Source organism: Microcaecilia unicolor, chromosome 8 (genome assembly GCF_901765095.1).
Source record: "Microcaecilia unicolor chromosome 8, aMicUni1.1, whole genome shotgun sequence".
NCBI lineage: Eukaryota > Metazoa > Chordata > Amphibia > Gymnophiona > Siphonopidae > Microcaecilia > Microcaecilia unicolor.
Genome location: NC_044038.1, coordinates 89016323 through 89036652, shown reverse-complemented (window position 1 = coordinate 89036652; position 20330 = coordinate 89016323). Strand labels below are relative to the sequence as shown.

Genomic DNA, 20330 nt, shown 5'->3' with positions numbered 1-20330 from the left:
CTCCAAAATTTCCTGAAAATAATGTGATATTTTCCTGTCAGTAGATCACTGGTTCTTCACTCTGGCTCTAAAGATCCCCCAACCAAGCCTGTTTTTATAAGGTTAACAGAAAATGCTAAATAAAGTGGTTATTAGAATACATGCATGCATATTCATTGTGAGTGTCCTGAATACAAACCCACTGGGAGGTTTTGAGGATCACAGATTGTGAAAGCTAGGATGGCGGTATCAATCTTCTTCTTGTCGCTCCCAGACCTTCAGTCAACGCCTCTACCAACAGTATACCTGCTACACTGTATTCTTTGTCAGCATTGAAGTATGCCAGATCTCCGATGTGCTTATCCGCAAGACTCGGCGTCTCTCTGTCTTCCAACAGGGCTTCTTCAGGTACTGGGATTGGCTACATCTTTCAAGGTGGGGTGGGGCAGGGCAGAAAGTGTGCATCGCTTTAATTTGCTTATTGAGGGACTTCACCTGCAGTCTCTTTTTCATTGGTTTGCAGTTGGCACATTCCTTGGGAACATGAAAATAAGCCACTTCTCTGTGATAAGGCAGACCATATAAAGAAAACGCCCCTATAAAACACTACAGTGCTGCTGTAGTAGCCACGGTTGTTATACACAGTTATATCCTGCCTAATCCCTGAAAATAGGTTTAATGTAGGTAACAGTACAAGAGCCAAGCTATAACTTTGTGTTACAGTTAAAATAAAATATGGCAAAGAAGTCCAAAGTTTCACTAAAAGAAAGGGAAATGATTTAACAATGACTTTAGTCAAATATTTCTTACAGATGGAAAAGCCAGTATTAGACAATGTTTACTGCAGCCATATTTGGTCATAATGATTAGTTGAATTAAATTAGAATCTCTGGAGAATAACCTGTCAAAATTTTATGAACCAGACAAGCTTTAAAAGCAATTCTAGCTCTGACAGGCAGCCAGTGTACCTGAAGCAGCAAACATTTTGCTTGATCTAACTTAGCTTTGCATAGATCAGCTTAGCAGCGGTATTCTGTTTCAAACTTAAACATCAGTTTTGACGAGATGCCTAGATTTAAAGAGTTGCAGTAGTCCAAATGCGAGAGTGTTAATAATTGAACCAAAACTCTAAAGTGATTTTATTTATTTTATTTATTGCATTTGTATCCCACATTTTCCCACCTCTTTGCAGGCTCAATGTGGCTTACAATACATCATGAGTGGTATAAATATATTAGAAAATAGACATTTAGTGTAACAGAATGATCTTGGGTAGCATGATAATGAGAAAGAAAAAGCATGATAGTAGTATAACAAGTACATATTGTAAGACAATTCTGAATATATGTGGAGGGGTTGTGTATATTCACATTGGTTGATCTTTGTGGTATGCCTTGTTAAAGAGATGGGTCTTCAGTAGTTTGCGGAAGTTCGTAGATCTTTTTTAAGTTGCGCGGCAGTGCGTTCCATAACGGTGTGCTCAAGTAGGTAAAGTTAGACGCATGCATTAATTTGTATTTTAGACCTTTGCAGTTAGGGAAGTGTAGATCTAGGAATGTGCGGGATGATCAATATAAAAGCAGGAATGAACCACATGTAGCTAGCTGCTTGAGTTTAAAGAACATCTTCTTAGTTAACACATTAGAGTTCTACACATAAAAAAAAAATAGAGTCCAGGATTATTCCTAGTATTCTAGAGGATCTTTCATCTAAAGACAGAGAATCAGGAATCAGATCTGGCTTTAAGCCAAACCATAGCAGTTGGTTTTGTCTGCATTCAGGTTTAATGCTGCATCAAAGCCCACTTCTTGACCTTATTATCATTATTATCTTAAGATGGCCGACAGGTAAGGAGCTCAGGTAAGGAGCTCCTCAGGTCAAAAAGAAGCAGACCTACCTGGACCATCCAACGACGCCCACAACCGAATGGAATTGGACCGGAGCTGATCCGGAACCGACTGGGGAACTGTGGGGCAGCCTAGCCGAGCCCTAGACCAGCCGAGGTGATCTGCCTGCTGTACCACGAGGCATCCCCGACCAGACAAGTCCACATGGCCTAGCTGAACTGCCCAGGTTAGCTTGAATTATCCGGGCTAAGCCAAAGCAAGAGCGGGGCTGATTCAAGGTTGACCGAAAGATCCCGGACCCCGCAGCACCCCGAAGTGAGCTCCCAAGGCTGACTGGAGTTTAACTGACGGAGCTGTCCACCAGCCACGTCCCAGACCGGACTGGTGAGCCGTGCCGAGATCGACCAGCCTTACAGACCAACAACCCCACGAGAAGCCGCTGAGGTGATTGGTGCTTCCTCGGCCCGAGTCCGATGCGATACTGAAGCCGCTCAGTCCGCTCGGAGCCTAGGGACGCCTGGGAGAGTGGAGAGTCGCCGATTGACGTGGCAGCGGACCGGCTAGAGAGAAATAGCGCAGATCACCTGGGGATCGAGAACCGAGCCACAGGCCCCGGACGGATCGGAAGCGACTCCAATCAATTAAATCCCCCACGTGGATTAAGTCGACGTCGCCAGAGAACGGAGAAAGAGGTGCCGCAGAACCGGGATTACCTCCTGATCACCTGGTCCGGACCAGGAAATCATCGGGAACCGGACGAAATCGCCTGAAACCACGGGAAGACAGACGCCAGCCTTAAATCGCCTCTAGTGCCGCTGATAGGCCGTTAGCCCAAATTGTCACGGACTACCCACATGTGGACGCCTGACATTGCCATCCACGTATCGCCGAGGGACACCACCGGTGCAGACGTTTCGCCTGCAGATACCCACCCCAAGCGAACATCTAACCATCGAGCCTGCCCGGGTGATGTTGAACAGGCATTCGGGGAGAGAGCGAGGTGCATCACGTTCCTCGAGGACTACCTGCCTGTACAGGTTAACTCTTTGCTTGTTAAAACATTGTAGCAGGGAATTCTGTGAATTGGTAGCATAGATGCTGTAGCTGAGCGTTGCCTTGTTTGCTGAAAGATTGTAGCAGGAACTCTTGAGAAATTGTATCAGCTTAATTGTTTCACTTGCATTGCTACTCTTAAATGCATCCCAAATTCTTTTAAGTGCTTTGCTTCTAGTTGCTTGTTTGCTGTAAGATTGTAGCAGGAAACTCTTGAGAAATTGTATCAGCTTAATTGTTTCACTTGCACTGCTACTCTTAAATGCATCCCAAATTCTTTTAAGTGCTTTGCCCCTAGTTCAGTGATGGGCAACCTTTTGAGCTTGGTGTGTCAAAATTCGCCAAAAAACCGAGCATAACTCGGGTGGTGTGTCACTTCGAGAAAAAAACCATAATTTCGCGATATTTATAGTTTAAATAACAAAAATGTATAATTGTAATATATAACTGTATTTAATAAACCAAAACCTATTTATTTAACTTACCTGCTTAGTGACTTCTTTGTTCATCTGTCAGTCGGTTTCTTTTGTTGGTCTTGATATTATTTAACTTGTGTGGGGTGCCATGAACTAAGATAAGTGAGGGGGAGGGGGAATTCTTTAACTAATCTGCCTATTAGTGACTTTTTTGTTGCTGAATTTCATTGGCTAAATCTTCAATTGAAGGTTGGTATTTTGTACACTTCAAGCCCAAGCAAGCACTACTAACTTCATCTTTCAATCTGTTTCTTTTGTTGGTTTTGATATTATTTAACGCTGAGAATAAGGTTTCACAAAACTACGTAGAGGGAAAAATTGTGAGTAAAGCCATTGCTATATTTTTCAGGGTGCTAAAAGTGTCTGGTAATCGGATCCAGGCACTCCAAATTTCCTGGTAACTCAGATATTCTCTTAATAATTGCATCTTTATTCTGCATATCATGAAATAGAACTGGTGCACATCTTAGGAGAGTTTCTTTAATAAATTCTCCCTCACTGAGTGCTTTTCCATGCTGAGCTATGGAGTGAGCAATGCTCAAACTTGCAGATGTTAAATTTGTAGAACCTTTTACAAATTTAAGGATGGACTTAGATTGGCTCTTATAAAAGTGTAGCTGCCTGGAAATGTATTCCTTCCTTTCATCCTCACTTTTTTTCAAGAGCTGGGAATGATTAGTTTCAAAATGTCTATTTATGTTCCACGTTCTGCTTACTACCGTTTCAGTACATAGAACGCAAAATGATCTGCCATTTTTTTCTATAATGCCATACATCTCGGTCCATGTCTCTTGAAAGGGTCGGCTACTGCTACTACCACTTCCTTTACTTAACCTTGGTTTTTTATTTTTTGGGTTCTCCATCAGGGGGGCAGTGACAGAAGATAGAATTATAGATAGCCTGTTAGCCCTGCAGGCAATTAGGGGTTAACTAGCCTAACTGACCACCTTATGTAAATTAAGATGGCTGCCGCTATTTCTAATGGCGGGAAACGGCACCCATAGCACATGCCCTCGCCTCTCCCAGCCTCCCCCTCACCTATCTCAGCAATGATGGTCAATTAGAAATCCACGACACCCCAGAACAGTAGATTGGATGATGGTTGCTGTGGTTATGTGGTAATGGCGATCACAGGGCCCCCAGAGATGCGTCCCCCACGGCATTCCGCTGCTCTCTGCTCCGCCGGCCGGAAGTGAGGTCAAAGATCCCCTAACGGCCGTGCAGGAGCCGGGGCAGAGGGAGCAGCAGGGAGGGAACAAGCGGAGGACTCGGAGGGAGCCAATAGGAGCGCACACGGCACCCCCCCAGCGGGTAAACATGCACCGGGGGGGGGGGGGGGGGGATTTCGCCGGGGGGGGGGGGGGGGGAGGTCGCGCTGCACCTGGGGGGGGGGACGCATCGGCGATCCGCCCCGGGGAATGCCGCTGCTTCTCTGTATGCGGCCACATGCGGCCGCGTGTCAGTACTGACACGCGTGTCATAGGTTCGCCATCATGGCCCTAGTTGCTTGCTCTTAAATGCCTCTAAATACCTTGCACTATAAACGATTTGCCACTGTTGAATGTTAAGATGCCAATTTAAATGTTTTAACTGCCTTGCTATTTTAAACATATGCTAAAAGCCTTCTAAATTGCTTTGCTTCTAAACGCCCTTAAATGCCTACCTCATAAATATCTTATAAATGACTGTGAGACATCCAATAATACCATAAGAAAGCACGGCCTGTTACCTGCTACTTACTTTAAACACACATTACTGATTTTAGAACAACAGCCAACATGAATACCAACAAACTGATTATGATAATCTACTTCCTCCCCCTAATATACTACGCTTGGACCATCCCTAACACAAACACCAATCTACCCACAACACACACACCCTTCAGCCAATTTACACACAACCCACCAGAACAAAAGAACAGTAATCAATTAAAAGAAAAAACAAATATATATGGAAATAATCAACAGAAAGGGAAGAAAGGTCACAACAAAACCAGACATCAGGAAAACAGGTGTTTTCCTGATGTCTGGTTTTGTTGTGACCTTTCTTCCCTTTCTGTTGATTATTTCCATATATATTTGTTTTTTCTTTTAATTGATTACTGTTCTTTTGTTCTGGTGAGCAGTGTTTTATTAGTTACCTAAAATTAAGACATCAATGCCCCTAACCGAACCATACCAGTTAATTCAAATGGGATATGTAAACGCCAGATCAGGAGTGAACAAAACAGAGAATATAACAGACTGGATCACTGCAGACAACCTCGACTTCCTATTCATTACTGAAACCTGGGTCCACAACCATCAAGATCCTATAATCCTAGAATTATGCCCACCAGGTTACAAAATCACACACTGGACAAGAAATGGAAAAAGAGGAGGAATAGCTATAATATACAAATCTGAGTTTAACATCACAAACACAGCTAAATCCATAATGCCACAACTAGAAATCGCCTCCATAAGAATCAGTCACCCAAAATTGCAGGAACACCTTAACGCAGTCATATTTTACAGACCACCAAGCAACTGGTGAGACTGCCAAACACACTTCATGGACTTTATCTCGAACACCTGTATCTCTTCCTCTAACCTCATCATAATAGGAGATATTAACCTACATATGGAAGATCTCACCAAAACAAGCACCCAAGACTGCAAAGAGTTCTTACAACTATGGGATTTACAAGGACCAAATACACAACCAACACACAAAAAAGGACATCCATTAGACATCATAACACACAAATTTGACCACGACGCAAACCTTAAATTAACATACACTAAATGGTCACCTATACTGTGGTCAGACCATTACAAAGCACATATTACCCTCCAATGGAGAATGAAAGACTCACCTAACAAACAATTACGAAAGACTTACACCACAAGAGGAAAAATCGATCCGATTAAATTCTGGCAACAGATCTACAACGACGAATGGACAATAGAAACAGACACAATCCAATTCCTCTCAATATGGGATAACAGATGTAAATTAATACTAGATAACATTGCCCCAATCCAAACCAGAACCTCGCACAGAAAGAACTCAATACCATGGTTCAACGAAGAATTGAAAAAACTCAAAACACAAGTCAGGAAACTAGAACGCGCGTGGAACAAAAAGAAAGACGAGCCCACACTTAACGCTTGGAAGCAACTCCGAAGGAAATATAAATATACCATAAGACAAACCAAAAGACAATACTACAAAACTGAAATTGGACCAAATTACAAAGACACACACAAACTCTTCCAACTCGTGAATAAACTTCTGGACACCACTCCAGTCACCAACAACAGCAAAGACACACCAGGAGCTGATGACTTGGCGAAGTACTTCAAGGAGAAAATCATACAACTGCGACTCAAAATACCTGCCAGCCCCATCAAATACACCATAATCCTAGACTGCCTAGACCCAGACCCTGGAATCTATCCAGTTGACAGGATCTGGACCGAATTCATAATTCTACCGGAAGTTCTCATCTCACAAACACTTAAAAGATTCGCCAAATCTCACTGCAAATTAGACATATGCCCAAACAACCTCATGAAGTCGGCCCCTCAACAATTTATAATGGACCTAACAAACCACGTGAACTTTATGCTACAAAATGGACTCTTCCCAAAAGAGAAAGGTATATTTTACTCACCCCTATACCCAAGGATGCAAAGAAAAATGCTAATGAACTAACGAACTATAGACCAGTAGCATCTATTCCCTTAATTACCAAAATAACAGAAGGCTTGGTAACCAATCAACTTATGGATTATCTAGACAAGTTCTCAATTTTACACGACTCCCAGTCAGGATTTCGTTCTAATCACAGCACCGAAACCGTACTAGTCACGCTCATGACCAAACTCAAACAACTGATAGCAAACGGCAATAATATTCTACTGTTACAATTCGACATGTCAAGCGCATTTGACATGGTTGACCAAGGAATTTTACTACACATCCTCGAATACTTTGGAATTGGAGGTAACGTTCTCAATTGGTTCAAGGGGTTCCTAACCTCACGCTCATATCAAGTGACATCAAATTCGACCACATCAGCTACATGGACACCTAAATGCGGAGTTCCACAGGGATCCCCCCTCTAACCAACCTAATGACGACACCCTTGGCCAAACTACTATCGAATCAGAACCTAAACCCATATATATACGCTGATGATGTAACGATCTTCATCCCATTCAAACAGGATCTAAGAGAAATCTCCAATGAAATCACGCAAAGCCTGCACATCATGAATTCCTGGGCAGATGCATTTCAGTTTAAACTTAATGCAGAGAAAACCCAATGTCTAGTACTCACCTCGCAATACAATAAGAATAAATTTACTACTATTAACACACCAAAACTAAATCTACCAGTTTCGGACACCCTAAAAATTCTTGGAGTCACCATTGATCGACACCTAACACTTGAGAATCATGCGAAAAACATAACTAAAAAGATGTTTCATTCAATGTGGAAACTAAGAGTTAGAGCATTTTTTCCAAGGACTGTCTTCCGCAATCTGGTACAATCATTGGTACTCAGTCATCTGGACTACTGTAACTCACTCTACGCTGGTTGCATAGAGCAAATACTTAAAAGACTCCAAACGGCCCAGAACACGGCAGCCAGACTAATATTCGGCTCATCAAAATACAAAAGCGTGAAACCCCTACGAGAAAAACTACACTGGCTTCCACTAAAAGAACGCATCACATTCAAACTCTGCACCCTAGTCCATAAAATAATCCATGGTAACGCCCCAGCCTACATGTCAGACCTAATAGAATTACCACCAAGGAACGCAAAAGAATCTTCTCGCACTTTCCTTAATCTTCATCCTCCCAAGTGTAAAGGTCTGAAATACAAATTGATGCACGCATCTACCTTTTCCTATACGAGCACGCAGCTCTGGAACGCGTTACCACGGAACCTGAAAACGACTTATGAACTGACCAATTTCCGAAAACTACTGAAAACCTATCTCTTCGACAAGATATATCACAAAGATCAACATGTGTAACTGTATAATCTTTAAAACTTCCAGTATTGTCTTATAATGTCTGCTGCTTTAATACTATTATGTATTTCACCACCATGTAACACATAACCCTCTGTAAACCAAATGTTTATTCTCTTCTACTTCCAGTATCCATGATGAATTGTAAGCCACATTGAGCCTGCAAAGAGGTGGGATAATGTGGGATACAAATGCAATAAATAAAAATAAAATAAAATAATTAGTGAAGTAAAAGGGCAAATAGCATCAGATCGATCAGTACTAACAAAAAAATTATCGTCAGAATATGAACACTTCCCGCAAGTCCAAAAAAAACATCAGACAGGAAGGTCATAAAGAGGTTATACAGCAATGAAGAGATGGGTGACCCCTGACGAACACCACATGGGGGGCTCCAAAACTTGGAGGCAGGGTCATCTTTGAGTACCTGATTATCATGCAAGAACAGGGCCAGCAAGACCGAACATAGACAATTTTTCCAACAGAAAATCACACCACCGAGTCAAATGCTGCAGAAATGTCAAACTATTATACATTTATGACAGAATATCAGAGTTGTTCAGAAAAGAAAAGTGCATTAAATCAATCTTGCTAGAAAAATACCAAATTCATCTGCTGAAGGCTGAGTCAAAGTATTTTTTGTTGTAAAAGCGATCAATTGCTTTATAAACCTGAACAATTTTTTCAAACCAGGATTCTCTTTTCTGATTAAGTTGCAAGTTCTCTTAGCTAGTTTTAATATAATTATATTGTGAATGTAATTTTCTCCATTGGGCTTTTAACACCAGATCACCAGTTCTACACCAGGCCCGTTCAAGTTGGCAGCTGTCCTTGATTCTTTGCAGAATGTGATACGTTTTATGGAAACAACATAAGAATTATTCAAAGATATTACATAGGAGCTTTAGAAAATACATAGGCCCCTTTCTTCAGATGTGTATCTATCATAATTGCTGCATTGGTTTAAATGCTACAGATAGTCTACATAACCATTCTGAGGCACACTGTGTACTAAAGAATGTACCTAGATGGTAACATTTAATTGCTCTCGTATCTCTTCTATCTCCTTCAAGAAACAAAGTACTGGTGATTGCCATAGTCTTCCAGCTCTGCTTGGGCTGCTTCCTCTGTTACTGCCCCGGAATGCCCAATGTATTTAACTTCATGCCAATAAGGTGAGTCACTAAACTGAAATACTGTTCCATTTTTTAAATTCCCTTTATCCAACCAGTTTCAAACCACTTCTTAGTGAATTGCAACACAGTCTGACATTCAATAACTGGTTTCCCAAACTCAGTACACTCAGCTTTCTTCACACCCTCAGACTTTTCAGGAAGTTGAAATAGGAAGTTTGCATATTGTGGTAACCTAAGGGCAATACCTTCCCCTATTCTGCATATGTACCTCTGCCACCACCTACAGAATACCAACCTCCAGTTTTCTTCATTGGAAATGGATGACTTGTTATAAAAGGAACAGACCCCACCTTCAAACCACTTTGATCTTCTTCTGTTGATTCTGTTTACAAAGCTGACAAAGTCTTCCATCTCTGAATATCTATAGGTTCCAGTGGTGGCTAGTTCCGCTTCCCTATGGTATACTCATCTTTGTCTATGATGAAATTCGGAAGCTGGGAGTCCGCCGGCACCCTGGCAGTAAGTACAAAACTAGGAGGTTTTGGTGCCAAGAACAAGCTGGAGATACTGTCTTGAGCATGGTGGTGGTGGTGTTGCACCCCTGCGCTGTCCTGGTTAATGGAATGTGGAAGGCTTCACCCCCCCCCCCCCAAACATTAGCACAGAATCTGTACACAACTTCATAACCCAGACCAGTACACTACTAATCCCAGCACAGTAAGGATTGCTCTATTCAGCTGGTTTAGCTTATCCAGCGTGTACATGCAGTATTATAAAGACTGCTGTGTATGTTTCCAGTTTCTCTCAGGCAAGCATGCTCAATTTTCTTATTAAGTACCTTGCCTATGTCACTAATTTCCCCAAGATCTGGGCCAATACCAGTATCACGACTTGAAAAAGCTTCCTTAAAAAGAGCAGTATATATATGCTGCAAGTGTGTATTTTTATTTTATTTTCGTTACATTTGTACCCCGCGCTTTCCCACTCATGGCAGGCTCAATGCGGCAGGCAATGGAGGGTTAAGTGATTGGGTGTTCTAGTTTCCTGATATTGACTAAGTCGTACATTTCTCCTGGTTTCCCTACTCCTTCTGTCCCTTCCTCTTCCTCCCCATTTTCTCTTGTGTAGGTTTTTCTGCTATATTAGCTTCATTTTACTGCATTGGCATCTGCCTCTGTGGTGCGCTGTAAGCCACATTGAGCCTGACGCTGTTGGGAAACTGTGGGGTACAAGAGAGATAATAAATAAATAAAATAAAATTTCTAATTTTTGCTGAAAAATGCATATAAATTTGTGTTTGATGTTACTATGACCTATCCAGTCCTTTTCCCCTTTCACATTCCAGTGCATTTTAATAATTCTTCCCTCCACATCCAGTATCAATCAGCCCCGCCTGTAGAAAAAGGTCTTAGCAAGAAGCTCGCAGAAGAACTATAGCTAAAGCAAGGGATCACTCAATGAGATCAGGATAGAGGTCTAAATTGGGTCAGTGTCAGTGGAAATGGTAAAAGATTCTATTATGCAATACACATTTTGCCAAGAGGGTCCCACAGGCACATCGAGGAAAATATCTCAGCATGCACTTGACTATAATACTGCCACTTGCCTGAGGACTTACAGCTGATCAGACTCAAGACAGTTCCAGTTACACTATAGCAGTGCTTCTCAACCCAGGCCTTGGGGCACACCCAGTCAGTTGGGTTTTCAGAATATCAACAATGCTTATGCATGAGATAGGTTTGTATTCCAAGAAGGCAGAGCATGCAAATCTCTCATGCATATTCATTGTTGATACCCTGAAAACCTAAGTAGCTGGGTGTGCCCTAAGGATTGGGTTGCACTATAGGAAACAGTGAAAATCATCTCTACTAATGAACTAGATGAGTCTCTTCAAGTGAATAGTCTACTAGCGTTCTTCAGATCTCAATTAACAGAAGTTGATCAATGGCTTAGCTCATACCACTGCTGGAAGTGGGGGCAGGGGCAGGAAAGATTGTTTTTAGCTGGGACATAACTGGCTGAAGATTATTCTTGTGCTATCTTCTGAATCAATGTACAAATGATTTTGTCCAGGCATGGTGGGAAGGGCTGCTGTGACAGTGAATGATACATACCTGTAGCAGGTGTTCTCCGAGGACAGCAGGCTGATTGTTCTCACAACTGGGTGACGTCCGCGGCAGCCCCCACCAACCGGAAGAAGCTTCGCGGGCGGTCCGCACGCGGGGCACGCCCACCGCGCATGCGCGGCCGTCTTCCCGCTCGTGCGCGACCGTTCCCGCCAGTTGAATGACAAGCAAGAAAACAACATGAAAATGCAACTCCAAAGGGGAGGAGGGAGGGTAGGTGAGAACAATCAGCCTGCTGTCCTCGGAGAACACCTGCTACAGGTATGTATCATTCACTTTCTCCGAGGACAAGCAGGCTGCTTGTTCTCACGACTGGGGTATCCCTAGCTCTCAGGCTCACTCAAAACAAGAACCCAGGTCAATTGAACCTCGCAACGGCGAGGGTATAACAGAAATTGACCTACGAAGAACAACTAACTGAGAGTGCAGCCTGACCAGAATAAATTCGGGTCCTGGAGGGTGGAGTTGGATTTACACCCCAAACAGATTCTGCAGCACCGACTGCCCGAACCGACTGTCGCGTCGGGTATCCTGCTGGAGGCAGTAATGTGATGTGAATGTGTGGACAGATGACCACGTCGCAGCTTTGCAAATTTCTTCAATAGTGGCCGACTTCAAGTGGGCCACTGACGCTGCCATGGCTCTAACACTATGAGCCGTGACATGACCTTCAAGAGCCAGCCCAGCCTGGGCGTAAGTGAAGGAAATGCAATCTGCTAGCCAATTGGAGATGGTGCGTTTCCCGACAGCGACCCCTAGCCTGTTAGGGTCAAAAGAAATAAACAATTGGGCGGACTGTCTGTGGGGCTGCGTCCGCTCCAAGTAGAAGGCCAATGCTCTCTTGCAGTCCAATGTGTGCAACTGACGTTCAGCAGGGCGGGTATGCGGCCTGGGGAAGAATGTTGGCAAGACAATTGACTGGTTAAGATGGAACTCCGACACCACCTTCGGCAGGAACTTTGGGTGGGTGCGGAGCACTACTCTGTTGTGATGAAATTTGGTATATGGAGCATGAGCTACTAGGGCTTGAAGCTCACTGACCCTACGAGCTGAAGTAACTGCCACCAAGAAAATGACCTTCCAGGTCAAGTACTTCAGATGGCAGGTATTCAGTGGCTCAAAAGGAGGTTTCATCAGCTGGGTGAGAACGACGTTGAGATCCCATGACACTGCAGGAGGCTTGATAGGGGGCTTTGACAAAAGCAAGCCTCTCATGAATCGAACGACTAAAGGCTCTCCAGAGATGGCTTTACCTTCCACACGATAATGGTAAGCACTAATCACACTAAGGTGATTCCTTACTGAGTTGGTCTTGAGGCCAGACTCCGATAACTGCAGAAGGTATTCAAGCAGGTTCTGTGCAGGGCAAGAACGAGGTTCTAGGGCCTTGCTCTCACACCAAACGACAAACCTCCTCCACTTGAAAAAGTAACTCTTTTTAGTGGAATCCTTCCTAGAGGCAAGTAAGACACGGGAGACACCCTCAGACAGACCCAACGCAGTGAAGTCTACGCCCTCAACATCCAGGCCATGAGAGCCAGGGACTGAAGGTTGGGGTGCAGCAACGCTCCGTCGTTCTGCGAGATGAGAGTCGGAAAACACTCCAATCTCCACGGTTCTTCTGAGGACAACTCCAGAAGAAGAGGGAACCAGATCTGACGGGGCCAAAAGGGCGCTATCAGAATCATGGTGCCGTGGTCTTGCTTGAGCTTCAGTAAGGTCTTCCCCACCAAAGGTATGGGAGGATAAGCATACAGGAGGCCGGTCCCCCAATGGAGGAGAAAGGCATCCGACGCCAGTCTGCCATGGGCCTGTAGTCTGGAACAGAACAGAGGCAGCTTGTGGTTGGTCTGAGAGGCGAAAAGGTCCACCGAGGGGGTGCCCCACTCTCGGAAGATCTTGCGTACCACTCTGGAATGAAGCGACCACTCGTGCGGTTGCATGACTCTGCTCAGTCTGTCGGCCAGACTGTTGTTTACACCTGCCAGGTATGTGGCTTGGAGGAGCATGCCGAACTGGCAAGCCCACCGCCACATGCCGACGGCTTCCTGACACAAGGGGCGAGATCCGGTGCCCCCCTGCTTGTTGGTGTAATACATTGCAACCTGATTGTCTGTCCGAATTTGAATAATTTGGTAGGACAGCCGGTCTCTGAAAGCCTTCAGCGCGTTCCAGATCGCTCGGAGCTCCAGGAGGTTGATCTGCAGATCCTTTTCCTGGAAGGACCACAGACCCTGGGTGTGAAGCCCATCGACATGAGCTCCCCACCCCAGGCGAGATGCATCCGTCGTCAGCACTTTCGTGGGCTGCGGAATTTGGAATGGACGTCCCAGGGTCAAATTGGTCCGGATGGTCCACCAGAGCAGTGAAGTGCGGCAACTGGTGGAGAGGCGGATGACATCTTCTAGATTCCCGGTGGCTTGGAACCACTGGGAAGCTAGGGTCCATTGAGCAGATCTCATGTGAAGACGAGCCATGGGAGTCACATGAACTGTGGAGGCCATATGACCCAGAAGTCTCAACATCTGCCGAGCTGTGACCTGCTGAGACGCTCTGGTCCGCGAAGCAAGGGACAGGAGGTTGTTGGCCCTCGCTTCGGGAAGGAAGGCCCGAGCCGTCTGGGTATTCAGCAGAGCTCCTATGAATTCCAGAGACTGGGTCGGCTGGAGATGGGACTTTGGGTAATTTATCACAAACCCCAGTAGCTCCAGAAGTTGAATAGTGCACTGCATAGACCGGAGGGCCCCTGCCTCCGAGGTGCTCTTGACCAGCCAATCGTCGAGATATGGGAACACGTGCACTCCCAGCTTGCGTAGCTACGCCGCCACCACCACGAGGCACTTTGTAAACACTCGTGGGGCAGAGGCGAGCCCAAAGGGCAGCACACAATACTGAAAGTGCCGTGCGCCCAGGCGGAATCTGAGATACTGTCTGTGAGCTGGCAGTATCGGGATGTGAGTGTATGCGTCCTTTAAATCCAGGGAACATAGCCAATTGTTTTTCTGAATCACTGGCAGAAGGGTGCCCAAGGAAAGCATCCTGAACTTTTCTTTGACCAGGAATTTGTTCAGGCCTCTCAGGTCTAGGATGGGACGCATCCCCCGTTTTCTTTTCCACAAGGAAGTACCTGGAATAGAATCCCTGCCCTTCTTGCCCGGGTGGTACGGACTCGACCGCATTGGCGCTGAGAAGGGCGGAGAGTTCCTCTGCAAGTACCTGCTTGTGATGGGAGCTGAAGGATTGAGCTCCCGGAGGACAATTTGGTGGCAGGGAGGCCAAATTCAGGGCGTATCCGCACCGCACTATTTGGAGAACCCACTGATCGGAGGATATGAGAGGCCACCTTTGGTGAAAAAATTTTAACCTCCCTCCGACCGGCAGATCGTCCGGTACGGACACTTTGAGGGCGGCTATGTTCCCGTGGATCCAGTCAAAAGCCCGTCCCCGGCTTTTGCTGTGGAGGCGCAGGGGGCTGCTTAGGCGCACGCTGTTGACGAGAACGAGCGCGCTGGGGCTGTCCCTGTGCCTGACGAGGCCTTCGGGCCGGCTGGGTGTACCTACGCCTTGCAAAGGAATAGGGCACAGCCTGCCGGGCCCGGTAAAAACGTCCACCTGCTGAGGTGGATGCTGAAGGCGCCCCCGTAGGAGAGCTTGTCGAGGGCGGTTTCCCGCTGATGCAGTTGGTCCACCAGCTGCTCGACCTTCTCACCAAAAATGTTATCCCCCCGGCAAGGGACATCGGCCAATCTCTGCTGGGTGCGGATGTCCAGGTCAGAGGCGCGCAGCCATGAGAGCCTGCGCATCACTATACCTTGGGCCGCAGCACGAGATGCCACGTCACAGGTGTCATAGATACCCCTGGACAGGAACTTTCTGCACGCCTTCAGCTGCCTGACCACCTCCTGATAAGGCCTGGACTGCTCCGGCGGGAGCTTATCGACCAGGTCCGCCAGCTGCTTCACATTGTTCCGCATGTGGATGCTCGTATAGAGCTGGTATGACTGGATGCGGGTCACGAGCATGGAGGATTGGTAGGCCTTCCTCCCAAACGAGTCCAGAGTGCGAGACTCCCGCCCCGGGGGCGCCGAGGCGGTATCCCTCGAACTCCGTGCCCTCTTGAGAGCAGAATCCACGACCGCCGAGTCATGGGGCTATTGTGGCCGCATTAACTCTGGGTCCGAGTGGATCCTGTACTGGGACTCTGCTTTCTTGGGGATGGTGGGATTAGATAATGGTCGCATCCAGTTCCGAAGCAGTGTCTCCTTGAGGACATTGTTCAGCGGCACTGTGGTGGACTCTCTAGGTGGTGATGGATAGTCGAGGACCTCGAGCATCTCAGCCCTCGGCTCATCCACAGAGACCACGGGAAAGGGAATGCAAATAGACATATCCCGCACAAAGGAGGCAAAAGAGAGACTCTCAGGAGGCGAGAGCTTCCTCTCTGGTGAAGGCGTGGGGTCCGAGGGAAGACCCGCAGACTCCTCGGAGGAGAAATATCTGGGGTCCTCCTCTTCCCCCCACAAGGCCTCTTCCTCGGTATCGGACATAAGCTCATGTAGCTGAGTCCTGAACCGGGCCCGGCTCGACGTCGAGGCACCGAGGCCTCGATGTCGTCGAGCGGTGGACTCCCGCGCCGGCGGGGACGAAGCTCCCTCCGTCGACGTCGACTCCACCTGCGTGGCGGTCGAGACCGGCGCCACAAGCGGCGGCGGCGTCGACAGCCTCGGCACCGGGCTGGAGCTCGCCGGCGCCACAGTCATCGGCGCCGAGGGCGCAAGCACCCCCGACGCCGGCACAGCCTGGCGCATCAGCCCTTCCAGAATCCCCGGAAGGATGGCTCGGAGGCACTCGTCCAGGCCCGCTGTCGGGAAAGACGTGGGGGCCGGTAGAGGCATCGGTGCCGGAAGCTGCTCGGGTCCAGGAGACTGCACCGAAGTGCTGGGACCCTGAAATGGCGGTACCTCCACCACCGAGGGGGACCTCTCCTCTCGACGCTTCGGCGTCGACTCCTCTCCGGTACCGAGAGCCGGATGCGTCGAGGGCGACCGGTGCTTCTTTGCCTTCTTACGGTGCCCGTCACCGGTGCCGGGTGGTATGGAGGAGGAGGAGGTCGATCCCCCTTGGTCCCGAGGAACCGGGTCAGACAGGGTTCGGTCCCGAGGGCCACGGGCTGAAGGAGTGACCGGGGCCGACTGCCCACGCGGTCTCTCACCTCTACCCTCACCGGAGGACCGGTGGGCCGACGGGACCTGTTCTCCTGGGGTCGATGCCATCGATGCCGATTTTTCGGGCATCGATACCGGTACCGAAGGACCGGGCGTCGATACCGATGCCGTCGAAGTCGACGTCGAGGGGCCGGCGCGAGTTCCAAAAAGACGGTCCCGCAGAACTTGCCTCGCAACCTGAGTCCATTTCCGGAGACCGAGACACCGAGAACACGACTTGATATTGTGCTCCGGCCCGAGGCACTGGAGGCACCAAGCGTGGGTGTCGGTCTGCGAGATCGGCCGGCCGCACCGACCACACTTCTTAAATCCACTCGGGACCTTCGAGGACATCGACGGAAAAATCGCGTCGGCGAAGTTAAAGTCGTCGATGGTGGCGGAAATCACACCTCGAAAAAATAAATCGATCGCCGCGATGCACTCGCTAGAAACAAGGGAAAAAGGAGCGCGTGTTTTTTTTTTTTTTTTTGAAGAAAAGAAAAACTGGAGCGCGCGGCAACCGAATAAAACGAAAATTAAACAAAATCGCGTAAACGCGACGGTCTTTCCGGGGCTGCGAAGGGAGAGCGGCGACGGCACGACTCTCCCCAGGCGCGGAAAAGAAAAGACTGGCGGGAACGGTCACGCACGAGCGGGAAGACCGCCGCGCATGCGCGGTGGGCGTGCCCCGTGTGCGGACCGCCCGCGAAGCTTCTTCCGGTTGGTGGGGGCTGCCGCGGACGTCACCCAGTCGTGAGAACAAGCAGCCTGCTTGTCCTCGGAGAATGCACTGAGATATACCTGCATGACTAAGTGAGAATTCTTCTAATGTTGTTTGTTTCTCTTTGATGCTGAGGACTGAAAGTTTGAATCTGTCCTATCACAAATGGAGTTCCTTTCTTTATATATATATTTTTGTTTTATGTGATTAGTATAGATAAGCAGTATTCAAAATATTTAACAAGCAAGTTTAGGGATGGCTAAGCTCAGTTGGAATGGTTGTCTTCTCAAGATCTTGCTTTCTTTCCATGTGCAGGCTGGTGGGACAAAGAACTCTACTACTGAGCACACTTGTCTTCCTTCATCAATCCTCATTTTGGGAGGCAGCAGCTACAAGAAGTTTCTGCAATAAACCAGAGATGTGTGGGGAGACTCAGCATGACAGTTCAGGCATGAAATGAAACCAGAAGCAGCTGCTTAGGGGTCTCTCTGCCACTGCTGAATATGCCCTGATTAATCCAGGGGGCAGTGCAACCCTACAGAAGCTAGATAATATAAATAGCGGGCATCCATTTTCATTCCCTGTGCTATGGTTTCTCCTACTTATTGGGATTCCTCTCTCTTGCTCTCTGCTGAAGGCTTGATAGGTGACTGGGGTTTGCTGGATATGCACAACGAAGAATAAAACACCTATCATATATACTGTGATATTTGCTTCCTCTTTAGTATTAAGATCATATGTAAACTTATACTTTGTAAAGATGTTCGAATCCACTTTAGAAAATAAACATTTTTTCTTTTTTTAAGAATAAAAAGCCCCAATGTGATTTTTTTTTTGTTTGTTTAATGACGAATGCAAGGGCTGTACACTTTTCCACTGATGTGCATGCATAATCAACTAATGGCCTCTTACTAGCATAGCAGGGGAACAGCATCTACAGGGCTGAGGTAGACATACCTGAGAAAATGGCAAGATTTCAATCCTTTGCTCATTCCCCTCTACTGTAAGACCTCTCTGCTCAATCACTCTCTCTCTCACATCCTCCATTCTCCTTCCTACTTACACTCTCCTGGGTCTCCTCCCCCATATCCTTCCACACCAGGTTCATCAGTATCTCAAACAAGAGACCATTTCCTCTTCCTTCAGTGAAACCACCTTCCCAGTCACTCTCCTCTAGGGTGCTACCTTCTGAGTCACTTCCTCCCTTCCTCTGCAAGAGGTCTGTGTCAATATTTGGGCTAATACTCGTCTTCCGCCAGGGTCGCTTTACTCATACTACCCCTCTCCTCAAGACCCTTCACTGGCTCCCTATCCGTTTTCGCATCCTGCTCAAACTTCTTCTACTAACCTATAAATGTACTCACTCTGCTGCTCCCCAGTATCTCTCCACACTCGTCCTTCCCTACACCCCTTCCCGTGCACTCCGCTCCATGGATAAAGCGAATGCTACATACCTGTAGAAGGTATTCTCCGAGGACAGCAGGCTGATTGTTCTCACTGATGGGTGACATCCACGGCAGCCCCTCCAATCGGAATCTTCACTAGCAAAGGCCTTTGCTAGTCCTCGCGCGCCCATGGGATTTGAGAAAACTCGTGGACAGGTGGATCACGTCTTCTAGATCCCCAGCAGCCTGAAACCACTGGGAAGCTAGGGTCCATTGAGCAGATCTCATGTGAAGGCGGGCCATGGGAGTCACATGAACTGTGGAGGCCATGTGGCCCAGCAATCTCAACATCTGCCGAGCTGTGATCTGCTGGGACGCTCGCACCCGAGAGACGAGGGACAACAAGTTGTTGGCTCTCGTCTCTGGGAGATAGGCACGAGCCGTCCGAGAATCCAGCAGAGCTCCTATGAATTCGAGCTTCTGCACTGGGATAAGATGGGACTTTGGATAATTTATCACAAACCCCAGTAGCTCCAGGAGGCGAATAGTCATCTGCATGGACTGTAGAGCTCCTGCCTCGGATGTGTTCTTCACCAGCCAATCGTCGAGATATGGGAACACGTGTACCCCCAGCCTGCGAAGTGCCGCCGCTACTACAGCCAAGCAGTTCGTGAACACTCTGGGCGCAGAGGCGAGCCCAAAGTGTAGCACACAGTACTGGAAGTGACGTGTGCCCAGCTGAAATCGCAGATACTGTCTGTGAGCTGGCAGTATCGGGATGTGTGTGTAGGCATCCTTCAAGTCCAGAGAGCATAGCCAATCGTTTTCCTGAATCATGGGGAGAAGGGTGCCCAGGGAAAGCATCCTGAACTTTTCTTTGACCAGATATTTGTTCAGGGCCCTTAGGTCTAGGATGGGACGCACCCCCCCTGTTTTCTTTTCCACAAGGAAGTACCTAGAATAGAATCCCAGCCCTTCCTGCCCGGATGGCACGGGCTCGACCGCATTGGCGCTGAGAAGGGCGGAGAGTTCCTCTGCAAGTACCTGCTTGTGTTGGAAGCTGTAAGACTGAGCTCCCGGTGGACAATTTGGAGGTTTTGAGGCCAAATTGAGGGTGTATCCTTGCCGGACTATTTGGAGAACCCACTGATCGGAGGTTATGAGAGGCCACCTTTGGTGAAAAACTTTCAACCTCCCTCCGACCGGCAGGTCGCCCGGCACTGACACTTGGATGTCGGCTATGCCCTGCTGGAGCCAGTCAAAAGCTCGTCCCTTGCTTTTGCTGGGGAGCCGAGGGGCCTTGCTGAGGCGCACGCTGCTGACGAGAGCGAGCGTGCTGGGGCTTAGCCTGGGCCGCAGGCTGTCGAGAAG

General features: G+C 47.5%; 1 protein-coding gene across 1 annotated transcript in view; it reads left to right on the top strand.

Annotated features, from left to right (window-relative positions):
- ATP4A (ATPase H+/K+ transporting subunit alpha) overlaps positions 1-18388 on the top strand; it is a 119485-nt gene extending 101097 nt beyond the window's left edge. The window contains exons 20-23 of the mRNA XM_030212637.1: positions 254-387; positions 9461-9562; positions 9951-10042; positions 17890-18388. Of these exons, the coding sequence (XP_030068497.1) occupies positions 254-387; positions 9461-9562; positions 9951-10042; positions 17890-17918 (357 nt within the window). The 3' untranslated portion in view covers positions 17919-18388. The remainder of the gene's footprint in view (positions 1-253; positions 388-9460; positions 9563-9950; positions 10043-17889) is intronic.
- The last annotated feature ends 1942 nt before the right edge of the window (positions 18389-20330 follow it).